A 13,280-nucleotide genomic window follows, 5' to 3' on the forward strand; every position below is an offset into this window, starting at 1 on the left:
ACCTCCCCCAGCTCCAGAGCCGGGAAACTCAAGGCCAGAGTACATGAGAAGCTAATGGCGCAGCTGGTGAAGATGGAGAGAGCTCTCCCCCCCCCCCCCCCCCCCCGGCATATTAAAACCACCTCCCGCGGCACAGCTCTGGCTACACAGGCGCTGGGGTCGGGGTAACGTAGCTCGCCCAGGGGGCGGCGTCTTCAAATTATGTCGCCATAAATGCCAGTGTGTACAAGCCCCCTCAGTCCCACCCCTACCCCAGGCAGCCCCCGGGGGGGGGGGGGAGCCATCAGCCCAGCCGCCCTGCCAAGCCCCCGGGCGGGGGGGGGGAACGGCCCGCGCAGCCTCCCCCCTCCGAGCCGCCAGCCCCGCCCCGCCGCCCCCCGCCGGCCATCACTGGGGGGGCGGGCCGGCCAGACCCTCCCCAGGCCCCGCGGGCCCAGCTCACCCGCCCAGGCTCCGAAGCTGGCGAGCTCCGCGCCCCTCCCGCGCGCCGCCAGCAGGGGGGTCCACACCGCTTGGCCCAGCGCCCAGGCGGCCCGCAGCAGCAGCCCGAGCGCGACCAGGGCGCCCAGCGCGGGCAGCCCCCCGGCCGGCAGCCCCGCAGCGCCGCCGTCCATCGTCCCGCGGCTGCTACGGGAGCCAGCGCGCTCCGGGCTCCCCGCCCAGCCGCCTCGGCTCCCGGGCCATTGGCTAAGCCGTCCCCGGGGCGGGCCGCGGCCGCTCCCTGCACCTTCCAGCCCCGCCGCTGCAGCCGCTGGCTACAAGGAGTTTCTCTCCTATCCAGGCGTTACAGTTTGTTCCTGGGCCCTGCCTCCCGTGGGGGCGCGGGGCAAGTGCACCCAAAAATCGGCCTCCCTGATCCTGGAGACACAGGTGCCTCCCTCAGCCCCTTTGGGAAGGTCTGTGAGGGGAACTAAAATCTCCCCTGCACGCGGGCGGTGTAGTCTGGCTCCCTTAACTGGGGGCCCACGCACCTGCGGTTCGTAGCCCACTGGATGGGACGGGTTGGTGCTGGGAACAGGTCAAAAGAGACTGGTTCCTCGTGTTACCTGAGGCCCAGAAGAAAGGGTGTCCTGGTGTGCAAACTAAGGGAGGGGCGAGGTAGATGGGAGGTTGGCACCATGGTGGAGAAGTTGTCGCACAAGTGGTGAAATGGGCCAGTGTCACTATCCTGGAATCTTTGTATGACCTGATGGGTTTAGACTCAGAGCAATTCTGTGGAATAGGTTTCCTGAGCGTAAACCATGGTCAGCGGAGCGAGCATGTAAGGATTCACGTACACCGGCCTTCAGCTTGTGGACAGTGGGTCCGGCTATGAACAGAGACTCAAGGCGACTGGTCCAGGCTTAGGTCCTGGGAAGGAAAATTAGTGGAGGCTCTGGAGCAGTGAGATTTGGGTAAACCCAAAGTGAGTGGGGTGGAAGGCAGCCAGTCCTGGTAGACCCCCACCAAGGGAGCCCAAAGACCTGAGATGCAACATTTGTAGGCAGACCAGGCATAAATGAGTATACTACCCAAGGGTGGAGGACTTGGAGTTTGTCTGGGACTGAGGGGCTCAGCCATCACCTGCCCAGCCTGGAAAGCAGCCTGTAGCTCACTCAAAGAGTGAACTGCGTGATTGAATTTTCAGAGGAAAATGATCACACGGTCAGCTCCTCTGGGGCACAGCGTGCCCGAGCACAGTGGTTCCCAAACTTTAACAACCCACGAACCCCTTTCACTAAAATGTGAAGTCTCATGAACCCCTTCCTAAAAATGAATATTCCCAGGGATTTTCTCCCTCATACTTCAGCATAAATTATAAAAGCAGTGATCTTGGAAATATAAAATGTGTTTTTATGAGATGCTTATTGCACACTATTTATTAATTATTATTTATCATGACAGTATTTTTATTACATTATGAAAACAGCTAAGATCTTCCAAGACCTCACTTTTGTGGCTTGTATCACTTTTGATTAAGCCTGTTATAAGACAAGGCTCCTATCAGAGGCGCCAGTAGAAAAAAAGGGTGCAGGGCGAAGCCCCTGCACACCCTGGGGTCTGGGGGGGGGGGGGGCACCGCTGGAAAACTGGGGGGGGGGCATGGGGACTGCCAGAAAAAAAGGGGGAGGGACCCCGGGGGGGCATGCCGACGCAGGGGCGACACGCGACCCTCGTCGCCCCCCCGTACTGGCGCCTCTGGCTCCTACGTGTCATCAGGGAGTATCAGATGTGAAACAGCAGGAAGGGATTTAAGAAGCCAACTCAAAGGGTTCCTCCAACACAAGCATTCAGGTCTTGAGCAGTCCAGGCAAACAACGCACATTACAACAAAGCTCAAACTTGTTCTTCATAATAATTTAAAACCAATACTAGCTGCCTATTTCATTTTAAAAACAGCAAAAAAATATCCACCTCCTTTTCTATTTCGTATAAGGAGTCTTGAAGTTTAAATCTCAGTGTGATAGAGATGCTTGCTTTGATCTGCTTAGCTCTTGGAAGTCCAGGGGCTCCGGGCTGCTGGCCCCGGGCTGCCCAGGGTCCCTAGGGACAGTTCTGTCCGCCATTAGGAAATTTTTCCCCGAGAACCCCCTGTAACCCCAGGCACTGATGTACATGTCCCATTGTAATGTCATGGGCTCAGACTCATCTGATCCACAGTGGGAGCTGTCTGGAGTGACTCACAACTGTGAGTGCCTATGTCAGGGCAGACTGTCAGAAAACAGAGCAGACACCTTGCTAGCCAGCCTTACCATGGAGTCACAGACAGTCCCCTTAGAATCTCCAGTCTATCTTGCTACCCAGACAAACTGGACTTTGTGATAAAAGGTCACTTAAACCAAAAATCACACCACATTAGGTTGCTCCAAGTCCCAAGAGACCAGTCACTTATCCCAGGTCAATTAGTACTCTAGATCTTGTACCAAAGACAGTGCTGGTAGCCAATTCTAAAGTTAACTAACTAAAGGTTTATTAGCTAAGACAAGGAAGTGAGTTACTGACAGATTAAAGCAGGTAAAATATATGTCCAGGTGACTCACAGTTTGTAATTACAAGTGGTGGCAGTGATGTAATAAACTGTCAGTTTCCCAAAAGTCTTTTCAGGCTTCCCAGATTGTTCTGGGGATCTCTGCTTTGCATTTGGTACACTTCCCTGTAAGAGTTCAAACAGTGTAGAGGTGAAGGATTTTCCCCTGAATCCATACATGTAGCTTCTTCTCACAGAAAACAAGCTGACAAGGTCATTACCCACATGAGCTTTTCCTTTGATGACAGAGTGAGGAATGCATTAGAGTCTTAGACATCAAATCATCACATACAATGACCACTCACTTTGAAATTAGGTCTTTTCTCTTAGAGTTTTTCATTTACATTCTACAAGCCTTCTTTCTCCTTTGATGGGTTATTTAGTTACAAGCGTATACACAATGTAAATGTTTGCTACTACATTATATCAGGATAGAGATACATGAAAACTTGCAGACCAATAATATTATGGTAAAATGCCCATAGCAACATTATATGTAAAATTATAAACATAAGCTGAAATCATGACTGACCTATGTTTCCTAAACAGTTCCTCTGAGACAAAGGGCAAGCTGATGCCTCAGCCTTTACCTGCTAAGTAGCCTTTCTTTGGCAGGGACAAAATCCACTTTTTAGGAAGATACAAATGGAGTTTCCTTTTGTCATCAAACTGCCTGTTGCCTTGCTCCCAGCTGGAAATGCTTCTCAAAGGGGGGACAGGACTATAAAAGAATGGGCAGACACCCCTCTCTCTCCCTGTCCATCATATGGGTGGGGTCCTGACCTGAAGAGTTTGGTCAGTAATCTTGCTGGAAGCATGTGGTGAGAAATTTGCTGGAATATAATATAGTTTAAGTAAGGCACTAGTAAACATTTTGTCTTTATTTTTCTTGTAATCATTTCTGACTTTTATGCCTCATTATTTATTCTTACTAAAAATCTGTTTGTAATTAATAATTTTGTTTTACTGTTTTATCTAATTTGGTATATTTAAATTGAAGTGTCTGTGTAACTATTTGAGGGTTTAAGATGGCATACTATTATCTTAAAGGACTTAATATATTTGTATTGTCTAGGAGAGCGCTGGGCAGTATGGGACCTACATTTCTGGGGAAGATCTGGGATTGGGGGTGTGTTGGATTCACCCTGCAGTATAATCAAGGCTGATGAGAGCCAGGGTGTAGCTGGCAGGCTGCAGTTACACACACACACACACACACAATGAGGGTGTGGCTTGCACCTGTTTGTGCGGGGCCCAGGTGGGAGCTACTTCAGTGAGGCATTGTAACTAAGGCACCCAAGGTTGCAGGGTAGGGGTGTCACAGTCCCCTACTAGTCTGGATTGTGCCCTGGTATGTCACAAATCCCCCTGCTGCTTCACATGGGTCAGCCCTAAAAGACATAGAACTGCTTATTGTAGAAGCTTATATTACCTTTTAAAATCTAAGACGGTAACTCATTTGTGTGTGTGTTTCCAGTTTTAACCTTATAAATAACTCTCATTTCTTTTCATAGTAATAAATCTTTAATTCGTTTATAACAGGATTGGCTACAGGCCTTGTCTTTGGTATGAGATCTGAAGTGCTATTGACCTGGGCTAAGAGACTGGTCCTTTGGGACTTGGAGTAACCTGCATATTGTTGAGGGTTTTTTTTATGTAAAGTGACCATCTGAAACATCTATCACAGTGTCAAGCTTCCTGGGTTTCAAGATAGAGTGGCATGCCCAAGGGGACTGTCTGTGACTCCATGTTAAGGGAGACACATGATATTAGACTCAACCTTGGAGATTATGAGTATCTCTCCCGAATTCCTAGTTTAAAACTCTTTTAATCAGTTGTGCCAACTTCCATCCCAGAAGAAGTCTATTTCCCTCCCTACTCAGATGGAGTCTCTCCTATGAGAACAGTTCTCTGTCCGTGAATGGCTGCCAGTGGTCGAACATCCCAAAGCCCTCCTTATAGCACCACTGCCTGAGCCATCTGTTGATTGTCATAATCTTGTCTGGCCTTCACTCTCCTCCTCTAGGGACAGATAGAATCCCTCTGAAAGTCACCAGAGCCTCCATTTATTTAATCATCTTCCCCAGCCTGGCACAGTCTCCCTTGGTGCATTCCAACAAAAATCGAGCCGTATCATTTGTTCCTAGATGAAGGACAATCAGTGGATTATTTGCTGCTGCCATTAGGATCTTCTTCAGCCTTATGTTTGCATCCCATATATTAGCTCCCAGCGGACAGCATACCTTGGTGTTCTCCAGATCAGCTCTGACTGGTCTGTGTGCTCTTCTTGGTAGAGAGTCCTCTCCCCAGTCATGTAGTCCTGCCTCTTTCTGGTGTTGGTTTGATACTCTGATTATTCCTCTTCTTGTTTGTCCTTCTCTTTTGTTCCCCCTTCCTATCTTCTGTGAGTCATTCTCTATCCTCTTGGGGCTCTGAACTCTGGCAATCTTCACTGACTCTTCCCCTCTTCTTGTAGGACTAGCCCGTCTACTCTTCTTCCTTGCCCTCCCACCTTCTATTACTGCCTGCTGTGCCCCTTCTTCATTTTCTAACTCAGCAGCCCTATTTCTGAGCTCAATTTCTCCTTCACTAGCCAGTCTTTTTTCCTCTGCCTGGTTCTCGTAGTCACATGCTTCCGCTGGCGACTTTCCTCATCCAGCAGTCTACCCTCACAGTTTTCCAGTCTCACTTGCACCTGCGAGTTTTGAGTTTTCCCTTCGGCCTCCTCTTGCTTTCCCTCCATCGTTTGCTCAAATCCCCTTTGAAACTCAACCATAGTTTCTACCTGCAAGTAAAGTCTGGAGTTGCACCCTGCAACTCCAAACTTTTCATCTTCTCTTCCGTCAGCTCCAGCACTTCAGACAAACGAAACTCTTTTCAGGTACCCACACCCGGATAACGTACATCCCACAGCTTCTACATCCAGTCATCTTCATGGTCTCTTCCGTTCCTTGGGTCACTACCTCTGGAGCCTCTATATCTGACATAGACTTCCCACCTCAGCTCCTGTCCAGGGGAAAAGAAATCACACAAAACCAGAACACCCCCCACACCCTCCCCCAAAGTCTCCTTACAAACTTCCACTCAAACTCCCCTGTTTTCAGCTCTGTTTGCTGGCTTCTCTGCTGATGCTCCTCCCTAAGGTCTTGGCTGTTAGATGACACTAGCAGGGAGCAGCTTTGGAGTTTTCATGTACCTCCGGGCTTTCCTGTCACCTCAGCACCTTCAGGTTTGAAACTGGGTTGGGGTCTGGCCACTACCTTCTCCTGCTCATCTGCCAGGCAGTGAATCCACATTCTTCCATGTGTCAGCCATCTTGGTTGCAGCCTGGGGTGTCACTCCCTACCCCAACCAAAGGGTAATCAGTGGAGGTTTGTCCCCCTCCAAGGTTGGTCATATTTCTGGGGCTCTGGTGAGGCAGGATGCTCCCGCACATTGGCAGGACCCTTCTGACAAGGTGTCTGTTACCAGCACCAGCTTTCTGGCTGCTTTATCCTTCACTGGGGCTTCTCTCACCCCTGGGCTGGACAAAGATGTTTGGGAGTCCTGCTTTCCTTCCTGTGTTTCCCCACATTTGGCTGCAGGGTCAGCTCTGCCTCTGCTTTCCCACTGAGGGCAGGCCATGAGCTTGCACCCTTGGTCACAGCACCAGGTTTCAGGGATTTTACACCTGAGCTGATGTGACTCACATCCCTGGTGGGTGTGTGTGGGGGGAACTTACACACCAAACACATCTTCATGGAATCATATAGAATCATAGAAGATCAGGGTTGGAAGGGACCTCAGGAGGTCATCTAATCCAACCCCCTGCTCAAAGCAGGACCAATCCCCAATTTTTGCCCCAGATCCCTAAATGGCCCCCTCAAGGATTGAACTCACAACCCTGGGTTTAGCAGGCCAATGCTCAAACCACTGAGCTATCCCTCCTCCCTATATCTTGCAGGATATTTATCCATAAAGTGTAACGTGTAAGGTGACCTACAAAGTACTCTTTACTTGTCAAGATTCATAATAATTGGGAGTTGTATGTATAAGTAATTGTGACGGTTTGGATAACAGAAACTCCCTGGGAGCTGCCACCTGATGTGCCAAGACTCCTTCTCCTCCTGCTTTCCTGCCCTGGCAGCGTAGGTCTTCAGTGCCGTGCCTGGTTTGAACCAGACCTGCTAGCCTGCTGCAAACCCAGACCCAGGTCTGAACCACGTCCCCTAACAGCTGTAGGCTTAATTGAAAGCAACTTACAGAAGTATTCCTGTCTTTAACACTAAGATGCCCAACTCCCAATGGGGTCCAAACCCTAAATAAATCAGTTTTATCCTGTATAAAGCTTATACGGGGTAAACTCATAAATTCTTCACCCTCTATAACACTGATAGAGAGAGATGCACAGCTGTTTGCCCTCCCAAGTATTAATACATACTCTAGGTTAATTAATAAGTAAAAAGTGATTTTATTAAATGCAGAAAGTAGGATTTAAGTGGTTCCAAGTAGTAACAGACAGAACAAAGTGAATTAGCAAGAAAAAATAAAATAAAACAGGCAAGTCCTAAGTCTAGTATAGTAATAAAAACTGAATACAGATAAAATCTCAGCCTTAGAGATGTTTCAATAAGTTTCCTTCACAGACTGGATGCCTTCCTAGTCTGGGCACAGTCCTTTCCCCGGTAAAGCCCTTGTTCCAGCTCAGGTGGTAGGTAGGGGATTTCTCATGATGGCTCCTCCCTTTGTTCTGTTCCACCCCCTTATATAGCTTTGGCACAAGGTGGGAATTCTTTTGTCTCTCTGGGTCCCCCCCACCCCCTCCAATGGAAAAGCACCAGGTTTAAGATGGATTTCAGTACCAGGTGACATGGTCATATGTCGCTGTAAGACCAAGCCTTCATTCCTTCCAGCCTGACTCACAGGAAGGTCTGCGTGCAAACAGAGCCATCCACAGTCAATTGTCCTGGCTGATGGGAGCCATCAAGATTCCAAACCACCATTAATGGCCCACACTTTGCACAATTACAATAGGCCCTCAGAGTTATATTTCATATTTCTAGTTTCAGATACAAGAGTGATACATTTATACAAATAGGATGACCACACTCAGTAGATTATAAGCTTTGTAATGATACCTTACAAGGGACTTTTTGCATGAAACATATTTTAATTACATTATATTTACACTCATCATAAAATCATATAGAGTGCAACATCACAGTAATATTTAAGGGATAATGTATTTATACTGGATGTGTGCTTTGTGGGCTTAGAGTAAAAAGTAAAGATTAGTCACCAGGATGTCTAAGTAATGGGCCAGTCAGGCAATGGGCAGTTGTCCCTTGGCCTGTCTGGCGGATGATGCAATGCAAAGTTCAACCATTTAGCCTTGCACAATACTATGACCATGGGCAGCGTGTGAACCCATTGGGGGAGTGTTAGCTGATGGCCAAGGATGTTTGGTGAGGTGCCAACTATGCCCGTTTTATACCATCCGTGACTTTAACCGCTAGGACGCACTGTCCCTTTGTGGCGGGCAGCCCAGATGCCCCAAGGTCCTAAACACCCGTGACTTTAACTGCTAGAGCTCAGAGCTCCTTCGCAGTGGGCAGCCAGGATTGACTGACAGGTGCCCCAAGAGTTTGCCCCGTGGAGGCGGCACAACTCAACGCTAGGCTCTTAGTACTCTCACCTAATGGCCAGGCTTTAGAGCCAAAACGGCTGAGGTTCTTTAATTGTGTTGGCTGCTTTACAGTAAACCAGAGAAACAAGTCAGGCTTATGCACAAATGGTTACCAAAATTTATTAAACTAGATTCTAATCATGTGGTTACAAAATTGCTAGTGCCTACTTATTTAAATGTAGAGATGTTTACACACACAAAGAAGTTACAAAACTGAAGCCACAATCCCAAAGAAAGAAAACAAAGTATAGAGCTCTATTTCAAAATATGTGTACACTAAAGATAGGAGATCAGGTGTGGGTGCTTCTTACCCTCCTTGCATCTCTCGATTCCAGCGGTGCCCAGCCAGGATCGGTCACTCAATTCCGCGGAAAGACGAATAAGGGACAAGGCGTAGGGACCCTCTTAGCTGCAGAAGCCTTGGGAGGCTGTCACTTATCTGACCAGCAGATAGATAGTGAAAAGCACTCAAAAATCATGGTGCTGTAGGTCCCTTACTTATACCTCTGTACTCCTTTATTCTCTTTCTTCTTTCTTATGCCAAATTGAGGCTGGTCTGTCTGGGTGACGCCAGCTCTCGCAAGAGTAGTTTACACTTGCAAGGGAGAGAAACAATAAGTTTCGACTACTGGACATTCCTTTTATTAGGGTAAATATTTTCCCACCTAGGATGTTGGGGTGTGTGCATCACGCTATTTAGTAGGGGCTAAGAGCCATGTCTGTCACAGCCTCTCTGTCTGCTGGGAGCCTAATCTTTGTATATGTTCCCAGAGGCACATTGTAGCAGCACACCTGTGCTTCTCACAGCTTCAAAGGCTGTGCTGGAATTGATGTTAAGTGCCCTGTTGTTTTGGCTCCCTTGTGTTCCCAGCAATGCTGGTCTGAGAGGGGGGGCTGGCTGTCTGGCTACAGGGAGGCTAGCCCCTGGCCCTGTCTCTTCTGCCTGAGGCCTTCCCCCTCCCCCTCAGAGCCCTCCCACTGCGGCCACCAGCTCCCCTGTCCCAACTCTGGAGCACTGGGCAGGCAGCACGACCCCAGAGCACCAGGTGGGTGGTGCAAGCAGTGGTCTCAGCCAGCCTAAATCCCAGCCACAGGCCACCCTAGCCCCAGGCGGGGCCACGCTGGGCTGTTTGGAGAGGCTTAGCCTCCCCTGGCCTATGGTACTTAGGGCCCATGACTATGACCTTGAATGGGAAACCATCAGAGGCAAAGACAAACAATTGAAACCTCTTAGAGGTAAAAGAACATTAAAACAGAGCTTTGCCCTGGCTTTGAATAGAAACAAAAGACTCTTTTTCAGTATAATAGAGTGCAGGGAAAGACATTCTGTATCCATTCACTGAGGAAACCCCTTGAGGAGCCAGAGGCTTTCATAAATGCTCAGATCCTGATTTGTCTGAAACCAGCCAGCTCTGCAAAAGACTGAATTTGGGGGGAAATCTACTGTATTATGTAGGAAAGTTAACCACTGATAAAACACAAACGTGGGTTTACACTTATGACTTTTTGTACTGTAACAATTTGTTTCCATCACTCGCTCTTGTTTCTAGTTAAATCTTTATTCTTACTTAATAAAACAAAGTTTATCATAAGTGCTGTGTGGTTTACGGGAGTGGTGGTTTAAGATAAAACTGGTACATGGGGGCACAATGCTCCTCTGAGGTCAGAGGATCTGGAATTTCTGTGAGTAGCCAGTGTTGGGGCTGGATATCAGAGAGAACAATTCAAAGGGTTTGAGGCACACTGATTATTAACATACAGGGCGAAGGAGGGGCTGGCATAGCCCAGTGAGAGTGCTTGAGTAGCCAAAGGGCTGTAGTGTCAGGGAGCTGACACCAAGCGACCACTGGAGGCAGGGAGTAACAAGGTGACTCACAGTCCTGGGAACAATCATACCTTGTATCACCTGGGAGCCGCTGCATGGTTCACAACTCCTTTAGCTCACCCTTTCCTGTGTCTTTCCAAAGGCTGGATCCATAGTGGAGTGTCCTTCTTCCCCGCTTCCCCATGCAATCATATCGCCCTCCTCCAGAACCTGTGTGTGACTTAGGCAACCAAACACTGGTCTTCCCCTGGTTTGTGACTCACTTATGTGCCCATCATTCCTGAGTCGCGATATTCTTCTGCATTCAGCAAATAGCTGGGAAACTTGCCGCTAAAGCATGTTTTCGCAAAAAGCAAAGGAGTACTTGTGGCACCTTAGAGACTAACCAATTTATTTGAGCATGAGCTTTCGTGAGCTACAGCTCACTTTTATTTGAGCATGAGCTTTCGTGAGCTACAGCTCACTTCATCCGATGAAGTGAGCTGTAGCTCACGAAAGCTCATGCTCAAATAAATTGGTTAGTCTCTAAGGTGCCACAAGTACTCCTTTTCTTTTTGCGAATACAGACTAACATGGCTGTTACTCTGAAAGCATGTTTTATCCCTTACCTAAAGGATAATGGCCTCCTGCTGCCACTAGTTACTCTGTTAGCTAAGGTAGTAGAGGTCTGCAGTGGGTCCAAAAGGACACAACCCTGCTGATGCTCCATGCAGAAGGTCAATGTGGTTCCACATGATGGAATTTTTTTTTCAATTGGCTTTTTTTAAATTTCAGGATGTTACATTTAAAATGAACACTAGACTTACAAAGTCAAGCACTCAAATTTTAGTAAATGCCGTGTGTGTGAGATACAATCTTTAATTGGAGGATCACATACTATATTTCCCACAAGGCCCAAAGCCACAAAGGTACTTAGGTACCTGAGCCCCAAACAGGACACAAGGCTACATTTTTAAATGGTGAGAGTAATTCACCATTGGAACAATTTACCAAGGGCTGTGGTGGATTATCCATCACTGAACACTTTTAAGTGAAGATTGGCAGTTTTTCTAAAAGATCTGCTCTAGGAATTGTTTGGGGGACATCCTATGGGATACAGGAGGTTGGACTAGATGATCACAATGGTCACTCCTTGGCCTTGGAATCTACCATGTCCCAGTTTTGGCTCCCCTGCAATCCACAACTCCTGCTGAATCCTGTAGGTACCTGAACTCACTCAGGGTCTAAGTTTTCAGGGTCAAAGAGCCCTCTATTTCTGCCCCATGGCATGCATACTGCTGCCTCACTCTAGGCATCCCGACGCCTACCTCTGCCCTAAGCCCCAGAGTGAGTCACAAACCAGGGGAAGACCAGTGTTTGGTTGCCTAAGTCACACACAGGGCCTGAGCCTGTCCGGAGGATAAGGTGGTGGTGGTGATGATGCCAGTGCCCACCTTATAATTTTTATCCCAGTGGTTAGAGCCCTCACCTGGGCTGTGGGTAGGGTTCAATTCCCCTCTCCGCCAGAGGGGTGTTACCAGATATGCCCACTACTTTGGGGTATGCTCATTTATTAGGGTTACTGTTCTGGGGGTGGGGGTTCTGTAATTCTATTAATGTGCTGCTTATGTCACTTGTGTGTTCATATGGAGCTCTACTCCTTCCTTCTGCAAGTCCCCTCCCCATGGAGCTCGCCTGCCGGACCTCGGTTCCCCAGGACCGGGTTCCTCCAGCCCTAGAACTAGAGGAGCACACATGCACACCCACGTCTGAGCGGACCAGGTCAATCAGCACTCTCAAGCTGATCCCCTTATCTGTCCCTGTCCTCAATGGGCTGGGTTAAGCAGCACCTTCAAGCTGTCACCCTTATGTGGCCCTGGTCTCAATAGATTGGGCTGAGCAGCACTTTCAGCTGCCCCCCCTTATGTGCCAGAGGTTTAACACGTCCCTGTCCCACTTTCACCTCACACTTGTACGGGTCGTAACCCACTTGATGAGCAAACCCCACGGTATTTTTGGGCACTACAGGGATCTTTAGCGGAGGTAAAAGAAGCTGCAGAGTAAATGTGGGAAGCCAAAAACACAAAAGAGTAAAGTTCAGAGGGAGAGAGAAGCAACCAGCTTAACCATAAAAGTTATTTATTGACCAATAGTGATATCTACCCAAGGACAGCCTAAACCAACATAACATACGTTATCAAAGGTGAATACCTGAGGTAGAAAAGAAAACAGAGAGAGAAAGAAGGGGATGTCACCACTCCCTGAAGCTTAAACTGGTCAGGGCTCCCAGGTGATGGTGGTAGCTCAGGGTCCTGAGGGCAGGAGACGGGCAGAGCCCCCAGCACGATCAGTCAGGAGATGATGGAGTCCCAGTGGAACTGATGCATAGTTTGGATCTAAGCATCAGAACCCTTATTTGGGCATAGGTAGGGGGTTTTGTAGAGAAAATACAATGGTTCAAGGGATTTGTTTATGGGTAAACTGATGATTCAAGGGTTTTCTTTAGGCTAGACAATAGGAGCTGATCACTCTTAGCTATGGGTGGTGATTTCTTTCAGGGAGCTCACAATGCAACTAGGCTGCTTCAGTATTTTGGATATCAATCAAGGATTTATTACTAAATTGGTCTGATAATTGCTGAGCTGGGTGTGTGCAAGCATAGGTTCATTGACATCTGGAGTAGATTCCCATGATGCAGTGCATCCCTGCTTTTCTGGTCCCAGAGTTCAGTGTGGTTCTCTGTTCTTCATTCTTTATGCTAATCCCTGTCCCATCTTTCATGCAGATGAGGCTAAGGGAGTTGT

The 13,280-nt window shown here is 48.3% G+C and overlaps 1 protein-coding gene across 1 annotated transcript in view; it reads right to left on the minus strand.

The window, feature by feature from the left end:
• Positions 1–762, minus strand: part of LOC140902307 (very-long-chain 3-oxoacyl-CoA reductase) — a 31,475-nt gene extending 30,713 nt beyond the window's left edge. Inside the window, exon 1 of the mRNA XM_073322259.2 lies at positions 443–762. Coding sequence (XP_073178360.1) covers positions 443–614 — 172 coding nt within the window. The 5' untranslated portion in view covers positions 615–762. The remainder of the gene's footprint in view (positions 1–442) is intronic.
• Positions 763–13,280: the final 12,518 nt, after the last annotated feature.

The sequence above is a fragment of the Lepidochelys kempii genome, chromosome 23 (genome assembly GCF_965140285.1).
Source record: "Lepidochelys kempii isolate rLepKem1 chromosome 23, rLepKem1.hap1, whole genome shotgun sequence".
In the NCBI taxonomy this organism is placed as follows: domain Eukaryota; kingdom Metazoa; phylum Chordata; order Testudines; family Cheloniidae; genus Lepidochelys; species Lepidochelys kempii.